We start from the raw sequence: 18,220 nt of genomic DNA, 5'->3' as shown, positions 1-18,220 counted from the left end.
AACAAACAGATCTCTTGGTGTCGATTTCCTCATCTGTAAAATGGAGATGAGAGCACCTACCTCACATTGTAGTGAGAAGCAAATGCTTAATCATGTAAAAGGGAATGGAGAGAAGAGAATGCTATTTACAAAGCTCTTTATTATGTGACAGGCACTGTGCCAAGCACTTTTGCAAATATTAATTCATTTTATTCTCACAATACCACTGAGAGGTAGGTACTGTTATTCCCATTTTACAGTTGAGGAAACTGAGGCAAACAGAAGTGAAATGATTTGCCCAGGGTCACAGAACTGGTGTCTGAGGTCAGAGTTGAACTTACATGCTCCTGACTCCAGGCCTAGTATTCCATATAATGTGCTTCTAAAGCACTTTGCAAGCCTTAAAACATTATATAAATGTTAGCTATATTTATCCCTATCAAATTTCAACTTATTTGGTTCAAATCAATTTTCTGGCCTCTCGAGATTGTGATTGTTGTTGAGATCTTTTTTGATCCTGACTCTGTCCTTTAACTTGTTAGCTACCCCTTCTTGCTTTGCATCACTGGCAAATTTGACAGACATGCCATATGGAATTCAGTCAGATCCCTGAGGTACTCCACTGCGGACTTCTTTCTAAGCTGATCTTCAACCATTCCTTTAATAAATATTTTCTGCAATTTTGCCAGGTAAAATCAAACCCACTGGCCTATAATTTGCACAAGTTAACCTTTCCCCTTTTGAAAATCCAAACACTGAACATTTGCCCTTCTCTGTTCCTGTGGCACCTCTTTTTTTCTCTGTGATCTTTCCAACATAGCTGACTGTAGGCCTTTCAGCATGGGGGAGAGCCATTTCCCTGCATCTGCATTCTTCAATTCAGCAAAGCAGCTAGCTCCTCTCTTGCTCTCTCCCTACGTACCTTGGGTTCCAACTTTCTATTAGCTATTTTGGTCTGTTCTTTCTAGTCCAAATGTCATTCTCTTTGGCAGAGAAAATGAAAGCCAAGTAAGAGCTGAGGTTTCTCTCTTCAATCCCCCATCCCCTCCCTTCTTTAATCTGCTGCTTTGCCCTAATCCCAGCTCTCACCTTTAAAAAAAACCCAGCATGATGCCTGGCACTATGGTAGGTACTATATAGATATTAGTTATTATTGTTATCATTATCATCACCATCACCACCACCACCACCACCATCACCATCACGGATCTAAACCAAACTCCCTGTTGGGAGCATTCTGGTGTCTCTCTCCCATTCCAATGTGCATACATGCCAACAATTTCCCACACCATTCTTTTATAGATCTGCTTGGCACAATTTGGAGTCAGAGAACCTAGTTTCAAATCCTGCCTCTGTGACCTTGGGCCAGTCCCTTCCCCTCCCTGGGCCTCAGTTGCCCCCTCAGTTAGAATGAGGGGTTGGATTAGATGGTCTCTGAGGGCCCTTCCAGCTCTAGGTCTGGGACACCATGCGTCCTTGTACCCATCCCCACCCGGACTCCTCGACATTGAGTTTTGGCTGAGATAGATAGCATGGCATAACTGAAGAGCAGGTGCCTAGAAGCCAGCCAGAGCCACCCCCTTTTTTCTCTGCACTCCATCCCAACCCAATTGCCTCTAGCTTTGAGACAAAAGGAGAACCCCTACCTTGACAGTTGTTCGGCCATCAAAGGTAAAGGACTTGATCTGTCCATTTTCTAAGAACACCTTCAAGACGTTGGGGATGAGGAGGAGGGCTTCTTTCTTCAACATGTCCTAGAAAAAAGCAGGGAGGGGATGGAGAAAAGAGGGGGGAGGCAAGGTTTCCAAGGGGTGAGTGGGGGTGGGAGAAGAGAAAGCTGGGGAGAGCTGGAGCATATGGGGGAAAGGGAAGAGCCACCACGATAAAATCCCCATCTAAGGGCAGTTGCAGCCAGGAACCTTAGAAGGTCAGTCAAAGTGGAACTTACTGGGTCTTTTTTGCTCGCTGTGACCTTCTGAGAATTGGACCTTTACAGGATCGGACCTCAGCTCAGCCTTCTTAGCAGTTGCCAAGCTAAAGGCTGATTCCGGGGCTGAAAAGAGAACAAGGGAGCGATTAGGTTGTCAATATCCTTCACATGCCACATATGATTTGGAGACACCTCTCTCTCTTTTAAATCAATCGGCCAATCAGCAGGTATTTATCGAATACCTCCTAATGGCCCAATGCTAGATCTTAAGCAATTTTTGCGTGCTTGGGGGAAGACGTGACTTAGTGGGATTTGAGGGAATAGAAACCATTTGTGTGTTTATTGTTAGCATATCACCTTCATCCCCAGATATATCCCCCCTCTCCTACCCAGTGTTGTAACCAAAAAAATAACTAAACCAAAAAATCCCCCTCCCCCAAACCAGGGAGGGGAAGGGACTGGCCCAAGGTCACACAGGTAGCAAGTGTCAGAGGCACACCAACTAACAACCTATAGTGTTTCATATCTATTGAGCACCACTCTGCAAAGAAGGAGGGAGCCACATCCTTCCCTCTTCCCTCTGGGACCAAGTCGGGCCAAAGCAGTTCCACAGCCTTCAATTTCTAGTGTCCGTGGCTGCCCTTCTTTCCATCTGTAATGTTGTAGTCAGTGTGTGGATTGTTTTTCAGTTCTACTGACTTCGACGCCAGTTTGCATAACACACTGCCTCCCCAACTTCACATCCATCAAAGAATCCTATTTCTTCCTACATGTATGAGGGCAAATTCTTCATGTTAAAGATCCCCACGGAATATCCTTTTTGAATGATGAATGCATCTGCTGCTAGATTTGGATGGGGGGGGGGCTGGGTTCATCTGTGTGATGGTTTTTGCTTCATGTAGAGGCAACACCACCAAAGCAGTTCCCAGTTATTGCCCCATTCATCTTTCACACACACTGGTCCTGAGAGGTAGGTACGGGGCCAATATTAGCTTAGAGGTAGAAGAAGTCTGGCCTTGGGTAAATGATTCTTCCTGAGTTATATCACAAGGGAACGGAGGGCATCATACACACAGGCTCTATGTTAGCATTGCCTGTCAGAGCCAAACTACTGGCGAGGGCTCAACAGCAGGTGGGTAGGTAGGTATGTTTGGGGAGCGGACCTTGGCACCCCAATGTGGAAGCTGCATGGAAAAGAGTCGATTCAATAAGCGTTTACAAATTTCCTACTATGTGTCAGACACAGATACAGAGACACATACGAGGAGGGAGAGCAATCCTGACAAGCAGGACAGACTGTACAAAGACATGGAGCCCAGAGATGGACTATTGGGCCAGGAAAACAGCATGTAGAATCTGAAATCAGTCTGGAAGGTAGGTTGGGGACAGGTTGTTAAGGGCTTTAAATACCAAACAGAGGATTTAGTATTTAATCCTAGCAGCAATAGGATGCCCCTGAAGACTTCTGAACAGGTTGTGATATGGTCAGCCCTGTGCTTTAAGAATATAAATTTGGCAGCTGTGGGATGGATGGATGGATCGGAGGGGAGTGAGACACAGAATCCAAATGGAAGGGATAGGAAAGGTCCCCAAATGTTCCTGTTTGGGGGTGGCAGCCACCCCACCCCCATAATAATCCACTAGACCTCTTTAACAAAATCTATGGTCATTTGAAGCAATTAGTCTAAAATACTATCAGCCCGGGTCGATGTGACGGCCACTTTCACTAAATTGCTTCCCTCTCCCCTTTTTTCTTTTGTATTCTTTGTTGCAAGGGCGGGCTGGCATGAGGAGGGGAGGAGAAGGCAAACAATCAAAGAGAAAGGGGATGTAAAACCCCAGAAGAAGTCGATAGATAGTAACGATTTTTGAAAAAAAGAAAAATCAGCCCAGCAACTCATACAGGAAAATTCAAGTGGAAAGAGAATAGCAGATGTACTGCAGCCAGACAGCGATCAGGGCCCAGGATGGAAAAGAAGCTACAGAAACTGGGCACTGTTTCCAATCCCAATGCGAAGGCCTAGTCTTTTCCCCAGCAATATTAGTGAGATTCTCCTGCTGATATTCTGGGGCTGGGAATCAGGCAATGCCACATCTCTGGAGAATCCAAATTACACAGGACCCAAAGGACAATGGAAAGTGAGTACAGTGGGTGTACGTAGACCGCAGCACATTCCCGACTATCACATGAGGAGAAATTGTGCAAGAGGACATCGTTAAAAGCATGCGTGATCAGAAAAGGTCAGCTAGGGAAAGCGAGGGATGATAGATGGCCTAGCCTGAATGCTGCGTGAGCAGCCACAGCTCTCTCTTTAAAAAACAGAGTCGGGTGTGCAGGGCCCAGAGTGGATCTTTACTGGGAGATCTGCTGGAAGAAATGGACATGGATTGTACAAGATGGAAGAAAGGATGGCTGAGCTGTGATGGCCACCAGTGGATGGAGCCACTTAACGTGAGCTTCAGAGACATAAAGAACTGGCCAGAATGGTCTCTAATACACTGAGCCACTACGGGAGGGTGTGGTGGTCTCAGGACAGCTGATGATTCAGCATAAGTTTGGCTTCCTCTTTGCCCCAGCCTCTCGAAATGACCTGGAGGCACAATTAGCCAATAATCTTTGTCAAGCTTTCCCCATGTGCCTTCTGGGGTTCAGTTGGGGAGTTGGGAGGGCATATTCCTCCCCTCCTCATCCCCTGTCCCACGTAAATTTCCTCAGCTGCACCTTTCCTAGTGGAGTCTGCTGCCTCAGGGAGATTACAATCAGATCAAGTTCCTGAAGTCTTTCCCTTACCCACTGACAGATGACAGACGGCCAACATAGCCCAGTGAGTGACATTTCTGTAGTACTCTAGGGTTCACAAAGCACTTAAGCATCGATATCCCTACTTTAGAGATGAATAAACTGAGGCTCACAGAATGAAGTGGCTTGCCCAGAGTCCCATCTCTTCTCTCTACTCCCACAGCTACCAGCCTGATAATTCATGCCATCAACATCTCTCTCTCTCTCTCTCTCTCTCTCTCTCTCTCTCTCTCTCTCTCTCTCTCTCTCTCTCTCTCTCTCTCTCTCTCTCTCTCTCTCTCTCTCTCTCTCGGACTATTGCAATAGCTTCCCAATTGGTCTCCCAGCCTCCAGTCCTCTTTCCAATCCAGATGCCTATGGGATTTTCCCCAAAGACTCAGGGACTGGAACCAGCTCAAACTGGCTCTTGAGAGCTGATTGTTAAATTTTCAGCGAGCATTTATCAGGGCTTGATATATTGTTTTGGATGGAGAAAATGTTAATAATGAAGATTAAACTGGAAAGTGTATTTTCCCTCAGAGAGCTGGTCATTAAATATTTACCAGCACACTGCTGCCTTAAGTGCAAGTTTGACCATGTTGATCCTCCCCTTTATGAGCTCTACTTGTTTCCTATTACCTCCAGAACCAAATTTCCAATCTTTCTGCACATTACTTCCCTTCATACATGCTTGATGATCCATACCGGTCTTTCTTGCTATTCCTATAAGATATCACCTCATCTCCCATCTCCAGGCCTTTGCAAAGGTTGCCCTGTGCACAAAATCTTTTGCCTCTTCACTTCTTCCTTATAGATTCCCGGGTTTCTTTAAAGACAACTCAAAAGCCACATTTCTACGTGGAGTCTTTCCTGGTCTCCCAGGTGCTAACTAAAAAGTTACCTTGCACCCACTGTAACCAGGATCACAGGAGGTTCTTGGGAAGTGTTTGTTGATTCATTAGGTTGAACTAGATTGAACCAATTGCTCCTGTGAACATTCCAGCTGGGATGTCCCTTAGTCCTCACAGAAAAGGAAAACAAACCAGAGTCCTAGATGTCCTTCCTGTCCGTTGATGACATTTCTGTAATGCTTTAAAGTTTGTGAAGCAGGGGGCAACTAGGTGGCGCAGTGGATAAAGCACCAGCCCTGGATTCAGGGGGACCTGAGTTCAAATCCGGCCTCAGACACTTGATACTAGTTGTGCGACCTTGGGCAAGTCACTTAACCCTCATTGCCCTGCAAAAAAAAAAAAGTTTGTGAAGACCATTATCTCATTTGAGCCTCACACCAACCCTGTCCTTTAGGTACTACAGCTATTATACCATTTTACAGATAGCAAAACTGAGGATCAAGAGGTTAAGTGACTTGTCCATTGCCATACAGCTAGTCTGTCTGTCAGAAATGGGATTCAGTCCCATGGTCTTGCTGACCTGTCTTGTACTCCCCCACCTCTTCTCTGTTATAGGCTAATTGCATATTTGTATATGTTCACATGTTCAACAACCCCTGCCAAAGGGTCCTAGTGTAGGGATTTCATTGATTTCGTTCTCTAGATAGGTCAGCATCCCAGTGTTTCAGGTGCACATCCCCCCCCCATCTCCTTCTCCCTCTCTGTCTTGCTGTTTCCTTTTCTCTGTCTCTGTATCTCTCTGTGTCTCTCTCCCTCCTCTAACTCTGTCTCTCTCTGTCCCCTTCCCCCATCTCTTTCCTGTCTCCTTTTCTCCATCTCTGTCTCCTCTCCTTCTCCCTCCTCTCTCTCTCTCTCTCTCTCTCTCTCTCTCTCTCTCTCTCTCTCTCTCTCTCTCTCTCTCTCTCTCTCTCTCCTCTCTCTCTCCTCCCTCTCTTCTCCCTCTGTCTCTCTGTCTTTCATCTCACTCTCTCTGTGGTGTCTCTGTCTCTTCCCCTGTTTGTCTGTCTCTCTTGGTCTCTGTCTCTGTCTCTGTCTCTCCCTTCCCCCCTCTCCCTCTTATCTCAGTTTTGTAGCGATTTCAATCTTTTCTCTAACACGTCGGTGGTCTGACTGTACACAGCCAGCTGCTTCAGAAATGGCTCCACATCAGTAACAAGTCATTTCTTGTCTGCTAAAATATAATCAATTTCACTTCATTGCTCACCATGTCTAGCATCTTCTGATTCTCTTTAAAAAGACTTCATGTTGTACCTTCCCGAGGCTTCTCTGGTCTCTCTCACTCCTTCTTCCTGACCTGAGTTTTCTAATAGACTCCCCATCCTCACCTCTTCCCCCCCCCTTTTCACTAAAGCCACTTGAGTACTTCAAGATGTTATTCTAATTTAATGGGGCTTGGGGGGGGATGTTTATTGAATTTAACCTAGAATTTCTCTGCTCTCTCCATCCATTACAATCATAGGTGCATAAGTGGCATTTTTTCTAGGTGGTATATTTTTGTTCATCTCATCACAAGTACCACTATCTAGGTGGGATAACTAGACAACCTGGGGAGGTAATTTTTTGTGTTGCCTTTGGACTCATATTAGATGACTGCCCCACAAGCTCCTTATTTTGCCTCTCCAAGGGACACCTGTATGCCATCTTCCTTTCATTTAGTCAGAATAACCTTCTGTCTTCCAATTTTGTTTACAACCAGCCTTTCAAGATGGCTACTCTTTAACTCTGCCAGCCCTCTCTCTCTGTCCACTTGGTGGTCTTTGGAAAAAAAGGTCTCACATTTAGGTGACCAACAACCGAGCTTAAAAAGTAAAAAAACTGTCTCTCCAGCGAATGTCACCGCAAAAGCATTAGCAGAAGGGCGGGGTGTGGGAGGTGGAGGGTGGGGAGGGGAGGGGGTGGAGGTGGGGGCACACAGGACTGAGGACCATTTTCTTTCTTTCTTTGTTTCCTGGGTTGCCATGGCCAAATAATTTATCACCAAGAGACCATTCCACTGACAATGTGTCTCGCCTCTCTATACTAGGCTAAACAGGCTCTCAGAAATCAGGGCCAGCCTGGCGCTGGCACCATATCAAATATACACCTTCCCTCCCAAGGCAGCGCCAGCTACAAAAAGCCTGGTTCCTTTTGCTCCCGTAAGCTTTCTTCACCAGCCCCACGCACTGAGTTCTCCCCTGTTATCTGCCCTTTCTGTGTGTGTGTGTGTGTCTATGTGTGCGTATATGCATGCATGTGCATGCATGTGTGCGCGTGCTCATGTGTGTGCATGTGTATGTGTGTGCGCATGTGTGTGTGCTTAAACCTACCTTGGGAATGGCTTGCTGGGCAGGAGGGACAAAAAAGGCTTTATTCACAAATGAAGGGAACCTAAAAACCAGGTTACCTCAGGAAAAAGGAAGTCGGCACTGTGTTTGGTCCTCGCCTTCAAAGTGTTAAAACATTCTGTTTCCAGAAGGCCCTAATTAAAAAGCAAATATTTGACTGGGGAAGGGAAGAAGCCCAGTGAGGCATCAGCCTGTACCAGGCCATCAACATGGATTAATTGATCAGGCTTCTGCGAGCTCTCACTGGCCATGGGGCTCATCCAAACAGCTGGCAGTCTGCTTGGCGACAGGTCTTTTTCTGGCTGAAATGGATTTTGGCTTGAAACGGGGGCTTGGAATTGCTAAGTACCTCTGGGGCCCCTCTGGAAGCCAATAGATGAGCTAGCAGCCAGGTGGATGAGCAAAGCCTGTCCCCCGCCTTCCCCCTTCTGGGCAAGGGGGCTGGGCTGGGCAGCTGTTGCTCCTTTGGCTGGCCAGCCCTTCTGGGATCCAGATTCCAGGTCTGGGGATATGTGTCTGTGTCCTTCCTTCCTTCCTTGCTTCTCTGGCCCTCCCTCCCCTCTACTTTCCACCCCGGCCCAGCACTGGGCACAATGGTGGCCATGCTGTATGCACTCAACACACATTCAGTGGTTAATTACCAGTCTTGCACCCACACCCCAAGGCTGGGGAACCAGAACTGAGCCTATGATGGAGGCTGAGCACTGCCAACCAGCAAGCTGGAGTTTCATTTGGAGCAGTCATCTGTGCTCACCACCCTGGGAGCTGAAAAGCCAGGCTTGGCAAGGTTTCTCCATCCGGGCATTCCCCCAGGCTCCAATCTCCTTAACTGGGCACTCTGAAGGGGGCTTTTAAGAGAGCACTGAGCCTGGCTGAGGCTTCTCTGAACACATGTAGGCAGAGTAGCTAGGGGAGACCTAGAGGGGCACCAGTGATGCCCCTCAGTTTCTGCCCCCTCACCAGCTTGCCATAGTGAGGCAGGGGGCCACTCTGCCAAGAGGATCATCTCAGAGGAGCGTCTCATTACCCTATTAACATTTGCATTCCCAGAACAACTCCCACAACACAGGACCTTGCACAAAGTAGGCTGTTCAGAGAGGGCTGGCATAACGAATTTGTCAATTAGCTTCCGGTATCTAGCAGAACCCCGAAAGAAGGGGACACGGGACCACAGAAGGAGGGAAGAGGAATAGATAGAATGCAAGATGCTTGAGGGCGGGGACTTTTGTCCTTGTATCTCCAGCACCCAGCATGGAGCCTCGCATACAGTAGGTGCTTTGTCAAATTGACAACAAATTGCTCAACTGTTGAGTCAAGGACAGTGAGGATGATGAATGTCTCCCCATTCCTCTGAGCAGCAGAGTCTCAAGCTGGCCTTCTCCAACTGGGCCACCTGGAAGCTCGACTTATCTTGTCTAGCATTTCTGGAGGTTGACAGAGCAGGAAGGTAATTCTTCAGCCATAATGGCTGTTAACACCCTTGGTGCTGCTCTCAGATTTGGGCTTTCCTGGAGATTTTTTCTCAGTTACTTCTCAGGGACACTCAGTAGGTTCCTCCCACCCCACCCCACCCCCTAGCACTGAAAGCAATTTTGGACACACTAAGGCATCTATGGACTAGAAAACTATTAAGTCAAACTAAGGGTTGGAATGACAGGCACCAAAGGCTGACAGAACTTGGGAATCTTGGGAGCTCTGTAAGAAGAGGAGGCAATGAGTTGAACCCAAAGGCAGTCATTTTCTCATTTTGGGTAGGGAAATCTCAAGCCATAAGAAATAATTATATATAAGCAAAAGCCACCCCCCACCCCAAGTGGGAGTCTAGGATTGGCCAGAACTGAGAATTGGAAGAGCCAGACAGTTTAATGACTGAACAGGAAGTGGGGTACCCATCTAGAAAGCTGGAGATCCAAAAAGAAAGGAGAGGATTTGCCTCTTGTGTTGGCCTCTCCCACTGATATGTGAGGACTGAGGCATTCACCTGGCTGTGACAAGATATCATAAAGCACTGGCAGTAGGGAAAGTCCAAGACCCTTGTTCTTTGGGGAGCTCCCCATTCTTTGGGGAACTGAGGCTAGGGATGAGCAGCGACTGCCTGGCCCATAGTAGGCACTCAATGGAGGTTTCTTGATTGAAAGGAAAGCTACTCACTTGGAGGGGAGAGGACTGGGGGAATCCTCACTCCTTGGGCAGGTGGATGGAGCTGGCAGTGTTGGCTGGGATTCCCAATGGATCAAGTCCACTGAAGGCTCCCAGTGCTCCCTTGTGGGCTGGGGGAAACATCTCCAAGCAGTAGGGGAGACAGGTGAACCAAGACAAAGTGAAAAGTCTGTGTACATTTGGTCCATCTTAGGGCTTTCGGTTCAAGATCAGTAGCTTGAGGAAGGCCTATCAGACCTCCAAGTACTCCTGAGGCCTTGAGTAGAAGACAGAGGGCATATGTAACCCATATCAGATTACTTCCTGTCTTGGGGAGGGGGAAGGGAGGGAAAAAATGTGAAACTAGAAATCTTATAAAAATAAATGTTGAGGGGGCGGCTAGGTGGCACAGTGGATAAAGCAACCGGCCCTGGATTCAGGAGTACCTGAGTTCAAATCCGGCCTTAGACACTTGACATTTACTAGCTGTGTGACCCTGGGCAAGTCACTTAACCCCCATTGCCCCGCAAAAAACAAAACAAAACAAAACAAAAAAACAAATGTTGAAAACTATCTCTACATGTAACTGGAAAATAATAAAATACTTTTATAAAATAAAAAATAATAATAATACATAAAAAAGAAGACAGAGGGAATTCATTGTATGTCAAATATACCTTCAGGGAGGAGGATGGGGGGAAGAGGGAGTAGCATAGACAGCTCTCCCTAAGAGCTCTTTTTTTCTGGGGCAATGAGGGTTAAATGATTTGCCCAGGGTCACACAGCTAGAATGTGTCAAGTGTCTGAGGCTGGATTTGAACTCAGGTCCTCCTGAATCCAGGGCTGGTGCTTTATCCACTGCAGCACCACCTAGCTGCCCCCTAGTTCTCCTTGTTAATAGCAATAACGTGGTCACTGGCCAGCTTGTGCTCTAAGTGGCCTCATGGGAAGGAGAGCAAAGATGAGGAGTGGAAGGGATGTACCTGTCTAAGACCTCCTCCCAGAAAGGGTCATACGAGATAAGGACAAGCTCAAGGTCTTCAGTTGGGAAAATAATGGGAGCAGAAGGTAATCAGACAGGGTTATTGAGGACCAGCCTTAGCTCAGAGCTCAGCTCTAGAGAGGCAGATATACTTCAAAGGGACAAACAGCAAGAATGGGAGTGAGCTCATCAGGTGGCCATAGGGCTGGATTCTCACCAAGGCCTGCAAGGAGAAAACCTTTACTAAGGTTTCTAACTTGGACCCAGATGGACTGACTCAAACCCAACTAAACAGTCTAACATACTGTTCCCGCAAAGCCACAAACTAGCCAGAACTGGTTTGCATGCTTTAGCTTTAAAGGGCCCAACCTGTGCACCTCTCCCTTCAAGGAAACATGATCTGAATGCAGAACTGATTGGTGGTACCTCCAACAATGCTAACATAAAGATTAAATGCCCCATTCCTCTGAAAGCTAAGAGACCTTGTGGAAGTTAGGCTATGGTTAGGGTTACTGCACCTTTCCACGCCCCTCCCCACTGCCCCAATGAGAATTGACCATGAGACTGGTTGGCATGAGATATGAGTACCCAACAACAGAGCTTCTTCTCCTCCTATGACCTGGCTGCCTAGTTCTCCAGAGGGGACCAATCTTTGAACAGCTCAGATTCAGAGTGCGAAGGGAACTCAAAGGCTATCTAGGACAACTTCCCAACCTTTCCCCTCAACAATATCCCCAATAAACACTCATCCAGCTTCTCCCTGGGTACAGTGGGTTGAAAGCACTGGATCCGGTATCAAAGGATTTGAACCCTGGCCCTGCTACTTGTTACCTATATGAGCTTGGGCAAGACATGACCCTTTCCTGGGTCTCAGTTTCCTCCTTTATAAAAATGAGGGAGGGGGGCAGCTAGGTGGCGCAGTGGATAGAGCACTGGCCCTGGATTCAGGAGGACCTGAGTTCAAGTCCGGCCTCAGACACTTGACACTTACTATCTGTGTGACCTTGGGCAAGTCACTTAACCCCCATTGCCCCGCAAAAATAAACACACAAACAACCAAATAAATAAATAAATAAAATGAGGGAGAGCAGATAAGTGGCACAGTGGATAAAGTACTGGCCCTGGATTCAGGAGGACCTGAGTTCAAATCTGACCTCAGACACTTGACACTTACTAGCTGTGTGACCCTGGGCAAGTCACTTATCCCTCATTGTCCCAACAAACAAATAAATAAATGGACAAATAACTAGATAAATGAATGAATGAATCAATTAATAAAAATAAAGATGAGGGGACCAGATGAACCAGGCAGCCTTTCAGGTCCTCTCCAGCTCTTAATCTATGGTGCTAGGACCCCCAGTAGCAGGCAACTCACTTCTTTATGGGGGGGGCAGTGGAGAATGCCCCATTTTGGTTTTTAGTGATAGCAATCCCTTTGGTATTCCAATCTATGCCGCCCCCTCCAATCCCTCTTGTTTGCAGGGCCTGGCCCCTGGATGCAAGCAGTGACTTGCCTTTACCACCACTTTCGAAGAAAGGCTTCGTGGCGTGTTCTACCATAATTGCTTTTCTGGGAGATTTCCTACAGCCTGAAACACAGCATGAAATATGTTCTTGGTGCATTCAAGCTTCTCTTCTGTATGGAGAAGTTTGTTTGATCAGCCCGAGTGCCTTTCAGGTCCTTGGGCCAAGAACAGAGAGAGCCCTGGTCCGGGAATGCTCCGACAAATAACCTCACAATCAGTTCCTGGGCTCCCATGGTGAGGATAAACCTGAACAGGAGATGATCTGAGCTTTATTATTCGTGCCCCCAAGTCACCTAAGGCCTTTCATTCACAACTGGTCCTGTCTTTGGTCTGCCAAAGCTTAAGACTGAGTTCCCAGGGGACAAGGGAATTTAACAAACTCCATGGGTTCACCATTTCCTTCCATTCCCAACCCAATGGAGGAGTTCTCCGTGCTGGGGCTTTATACTGCTGCTCCCCCTCTGAACCCAGGCTGGGAGCTGGGTAGTAGAGTCTGGTCAAACTATTATATGAGAAATTATTATATGGTCAAATTAAATTATTACATGGTCAAACTATTATGTAATATATTATATATATATTATATTATTATATGAGAATAAGCTATTCTCAGGGGCTGAGGCACCCAGGCCTCTGGACTCTTGGGCCTGTGTACTCTCCACTGTCCCACAATCTTGCCCAGCTTTTACATATGTGACCTTGAGCCAATCACTTCTCCCTGAGCCTCGGTTTCCTCCTCTGTAAAATGAGGAGGGTTGTATAAGCTGGTCCCCGAGGCTCATCCCAGCTCTAGATCTGGGATCAACTTTTCAAAATGGCACCTGAGGTGCAGGAGCCTGAAACATTCTATTGTCCCTCCCTACCCCCTCCCATATACTCTGGTTAAAGATAGAGCTTCCTTGAATCAATCTCTTGACCTTCCACGATCCCAATATATGAATCACATTTCTGCCACCCCTTCCTTGGCTGGCAAGAAAATGGTAGAAACATCGAAATGCATCAGGTCCAGCATTGGCTGTCTTTTCAGCCAGCAGCTTGAGATAGAGAACAACTTGGAGCAAGGGGCCCTTGTGGTTGTAAGTGCAAGTAGCCCACAGGATAATCCAATGAGGTAGGAGAGAGTCCTCAATTGATGGATAGGAGCAAAGTGAGGCCTGGAGAGGAGAGGAAGCATCTTTGTCATCAGAGTTGGGCATAGGACAGAAGATGACATCTGGTATGTGATTTGATGAGATTTGCTACTCTTCAAAATCACCTCTCCCACCAGCCTTTTTAATGTCATAGAGTTATCCCTTGGGGTCAAGATATATTTCTAGAAGGCTCATTACTTCAGCACCACTTGGCACCTAGACAAAAATAGAACTCCGTTTTGCTTTTCTTCATATCCTCATCACTGAGCACCAAACCCAGCACATGGTAGGTGCTTAATAAATGCTTGTTTACTTAACTTGTTAGGTCATAAAGAAATGTTATTTGGGAGGTAGAAACCCATAACCAGCAGCAGCCATAAATTCATTCTTTTTCTTTTTTTCTTGTTCTTTTCTTTTCTTTTTTGTGGGGCAGTGAGGGTTAAGTGACTTACCCAGGGTCACACAGCTAGTAAGTATTAAGTGTCTGAGGTCAGATTTGAACTCAGGTCCTCCTAAATCCAAGGGCTGGTGCTTTATCCACTGCACCACTTAGCTGCCTCTATAAACTCATTCTAATGATTTTGTTTCTCCATTCCCTAATGGAGTGCAAGGTCCTGAAGGAATGGTTTATGGAAGTATAGGTGGGTTGGATTAAATGACCTTTAATGTCCCTCCCAAATTTTAAGACTGTCTGAATTGATCATCTATATCTATCTATCGTTGTTGTTGTTCAGTCATTTCAGTCATGTCTGACTCTTTGTGACCCTGTTTGGGGTTTTCTTGGCAGAGACACTGGAGTGGTTTGCCATTTCCTTCTCTAGCTCATTTTACAGAAGAGGAAACTGAGGCAAAAGGGGTTAAAATGACTTTCCCAGGGTAACACAGCTAGTAAGTGTCAATTCCAGATTTAAACCCAGGAAGATGAATCCTCCTGACTCTAGGTCCTGGCATACGATCTACTACAGTGCCACCTAGCTACCCATCTATCTCTAGTTATCTATAGATAGATAGATAGATAGATAGATAGATGGATGGATGAATGGATATCCCTCAAGTCCTTGCTGATCTGAAACTTAACCTGTGATTGACAAGGTGGCAGAAAAACAAACAAACAAACAAACAAAAGGGGAAGCTAGGTAGCGCAGTGGATAGAACACCGGCCCGGGAGTCAGGAGTACCAGAGTTCAAATCCGGCCTCAGACACTTAACACTTACTAGCTGTGTGACCCTGGGCAAGTCACTTAATCCCAATTGCCTTGCCAAAAAAAAAAAAAAACAGACAAAGTGGCAGAGTAGTTTTCTGTGAACTTCTCAAACTCTAAAAATTAAAAAAAACCCTAGACATAGCCATGTCAAATAAGTAACAAAAAAGAGAGCAAGAGACTAGAGGATATGGGTTGAAAAGATGAGAACAATGAAGAAACAATTAGAAGGAAAGAGCTTCCATGCCTGAGAAAAAGGTAAGTAGAAACCCAGCTGGGTCCATTCAGAAGACCCCCTCAGACTGGACCATACTACCTAATGAGAAGGAGCTAAGAATATTCTGGGATCTGCTCAACAGTGGAAAGAAGGAAAAAGAGAGTACAAAAATTTAATAATTTTTTTGCAGGGCAATGAGGGTTAAGTGACTTGCCCAGGGTCACACAGCTAGTAAGTGTCAAGTGTCTGAGGTCAGATTTGAACTCAGGTCCTCTTGAATCCAGGGCTGGTGCTTTATCCACTGTGCCACCTAGCTGCTCCCTTAATAAATTCTTAATTGATTGACAGGGAATATAAGAAGAAGCCTGAAGGACAAAAATAAGAAAAACCCTAGCTCACAGGCAGATGTATTAAATACTCATAAAGATAGAAGGTAGAATGAGTAGAAATCAAAGAAAGGCTGAATACTGTCACTGAGAAAACTGAACCAAAATTCCATGATCAAAGAGAATTTTGAAGAATCCCTAGAGATTGTAGGATAGCAAGACACTCTAGAATGATTCAAAAGAGAAAGAAAACTATTAGAAGAAATAATCAAAATTAAGTTAGTTGGGAAATCAGAGTTCTTAATACAGAATTGGAAAAAAAAGCCAACAATGGAGTACAAAACTTAGAGGCCAAGATGAACAGTCTCTCCAAAGAAGCAGATACTCTGGAAGAGAAAATGAAATATTTGGAATACAAAAATAAAGGAATGAAAGAAAAGTGGGCATAAGAGAAGCAAAAGGCAAATACATTAAAACGCAATATATGCCAGTGACTGACCTGAACTTAAGAGTAAAATAAAGAACAAAGAGGAATCACCAAGGGATTAAAAAGACCTAATAGTTTAATTTTTTTTTGCAGGGCAGTGAGGATTAAGTGACTTTCCCAGGGTCACACAGCTAGTAAGTGTCAAGTGTCTGAGGTCACATTTGAACTCAGGTCCTCCTTCCTGACTCCAGGGCGGTGCTTTATCCACTGCACCACCTAGCTGCCCATAATAGTTTAAATATTTAAGGGGAATTTGAATAATCAGAAAAAGGAGAGGGGATAGGGGGAAATGGTGAACGAATACTCCAAGGACTAAATCCTGAAGCTTTGTTTAAATGAATCAATATCTTTTGCAAGAATATCACAATGAGGGACAGCTAGGTGGCACTGCAGTGGATAGAGCACCAACCCTGGAGTCAGGTGGACCTGAGTTCAAATCCGACCTCAGACACTTAACACTTACTAGCTGTGTGACCCTGGGCAAGTCACTTAACCCAAATTGCCTCACTAAAAAAATAAAAAAAGAATATCACAATGAGAAGTAATGCAAACAGGGAGTGGTGAAGTAAGAGACAGAGGGGTGCTATAGATGCATCCCTATAAAATTTTTATGTGAGCCCTGATAAGGGCTCCTAACAAGAATGTGGGTTCTGAAAGAAGAATATAAAACCAATGGAGGGAAGGGACTAGATAGAGGAGGAAAATAAAATAAGAGGGGGTGGATAAAAACCAATACAAAAGAAATATGGATTTGTAAGAAATATATGGAAGGGGCAGCTAGGTGGCGCAGTGGATAGAGCACTGGCCCTGGAGTCAGGAGTACCTGAGTTCAAATGCGGCCTCAGACACTTAACACTTACTGGCTGTGTGACCCTGGGCAAGTCACTTAACCCCAATTGCCTCACTAAAAACAACAACAACAACAACAACAACAACAAAAGAAATATATGGAAGCCATGAATCTGCAAATGCCAATAGGAAATGGGAATGGATTAAACAATTTGATCACCCCAAAGAGAATAGTTGACTGGATAAGAAAAGGAGATTCCCAAAACTGTCATAGATGAGAACTGAAAACTGAAAATAGACAAAATGGAAACGAGAGGATGAAACAAAATTTCCCATGAATCAGGTGATTGCAAAAAAAAAAAAAAAAGCAGGGCCACAGTTATGCTATCTAGAGTATGGTGCAAAAATTTTAATTTTCAACATTGATAGAGAAAAATGGGGTCTGTATGGCAAACCTAAACAAAACACAGACACAAAAATGATATCAATACTAAATGTCTATCCACTAATGGGCATTGTGTCTAAATTCATAAAGGAATACTGAATTGGAAAAAACAGATATTAATACTACATTTTTTGGGAGATTTTAATGTTCCTTCCAGAGCTAGATAAATTTAAAGGAAAAAGAAAAATATGGAGCTGAATAAAGTGTTGAAGAAGTTAGATCAGAAACATTTATGGAATTTTCTGAGTGTGTAGGAGTCAGATAGCTGACCTTGAAATCAGGAAGACCTGAATCTGACTGTGTGATCCTGGGAAAGTCACTGTAATGCTATAAATAACTGAGGCTGTAAGTGGCAGAGGAGGTGTCAACCTATATTGAGAGAGAGAACTTCCTCAGCTGGGAGTAGCCTATATTGAAGAATAAGCATATTGAAGGATATACATATTTCTTATCACTGTGCAAAAATATACTATGTGCTAGGGTGAAAAGAAATTATAAATACATGTTAAAAAGTAGAGGGGCAGCTAGGTGGCGCAGTGGATAGAGCACCGGCCCTGGAGTCAGGAGTACCTGAGTTCAAATCTGGCCTCAGACACTTAACACTTACTAGCTGTGTGACCCTGGGCAAGTCACTTAACCCCAATTGCCTCACTTAAAAAAAAAAGTAGAAATAAAAGCATTCTTCACAGACCATAATACGACAAAAATTATATCTAATATTAAAAACAGAAGCAAAAGATAGAGACTGAAAAGGGGATTTAATAATGATATTCTGAATAATGAGTCAAAGAATAGATCACAGAAACAATTAATTACTGAAAGATAATGATGAGACAACATTCCAAAATATCTGGGATACAGCGAAAGCAGTCTTCAGAAGACAAATTGTTATCTCAGAAAACATTCAATAATAAAATAAAAGAGAGGATTAATGAACTAAGTATACATTAACAAGGAACAACTAGGAAATAAATGACCACGAAATTAGCACAGAAGAGGATATCTTGAAAATTAGAAGATAGATAACACTAAAAACAAGACTATGGAATTGATA

At 44.9% G+C, this 18,220-nt stretch overlaps 1 protein-coding gene across 6 annotated transcripts in view; it reads right to left on the bottom strand.

Moving 5' to 3' along the window:
• Positions 1 to 18,220, bottom strand: part of FRMPD3 (FERM and PDZ domain containing 3) — a 118,586-nt gene that overhangs the window by 46,214 nt on the left and 54,152 nt on the right. For all 6 annotated transcript variants that reach the window (XM_043974776.1, XM_043974774.1, XM_043974778.1 and 3 more), the window contains 2 exons: positions 1,928 to 2,032; positions 1,626 to 1,733 (listed from right to left, as the gene is read on the bottom strand). In XM_043974776.1, coding sequence (XP_043830711.1) covers positions 1,626 to 1,730 — 105 coding nt within the window. In that variant the 5' untranslated portion in view covers positions 1,731 to 1,733; positions 1,928 to 2,032. The remainder of the gene's footprint in view (positions 1 to 1,625; positions 1,734 to 1,927; positions 2,033 to 18,220) is intronic.

The sequence above is a fragment of the Dromiciops gliroides genome, chromosome X (genome assembly GCF_019393635.1).
Source record: "Dromiciops gliroides isolate mDroGli1 chromosome X, mDroGli1.pri, whole genome shotgun sequence".
NCBI classification, from domain to species: Eukaryota; Metazoa; Chordata; class Mammalia; order Microbiotheria; family Microbiotheriidae; genus Dromiciops; species Dromiciops gliroides.
Note: the sequence above shows the minus strand (reverse complement) of the source record. Positions and strands in the feature narration are given on the sequence as shown.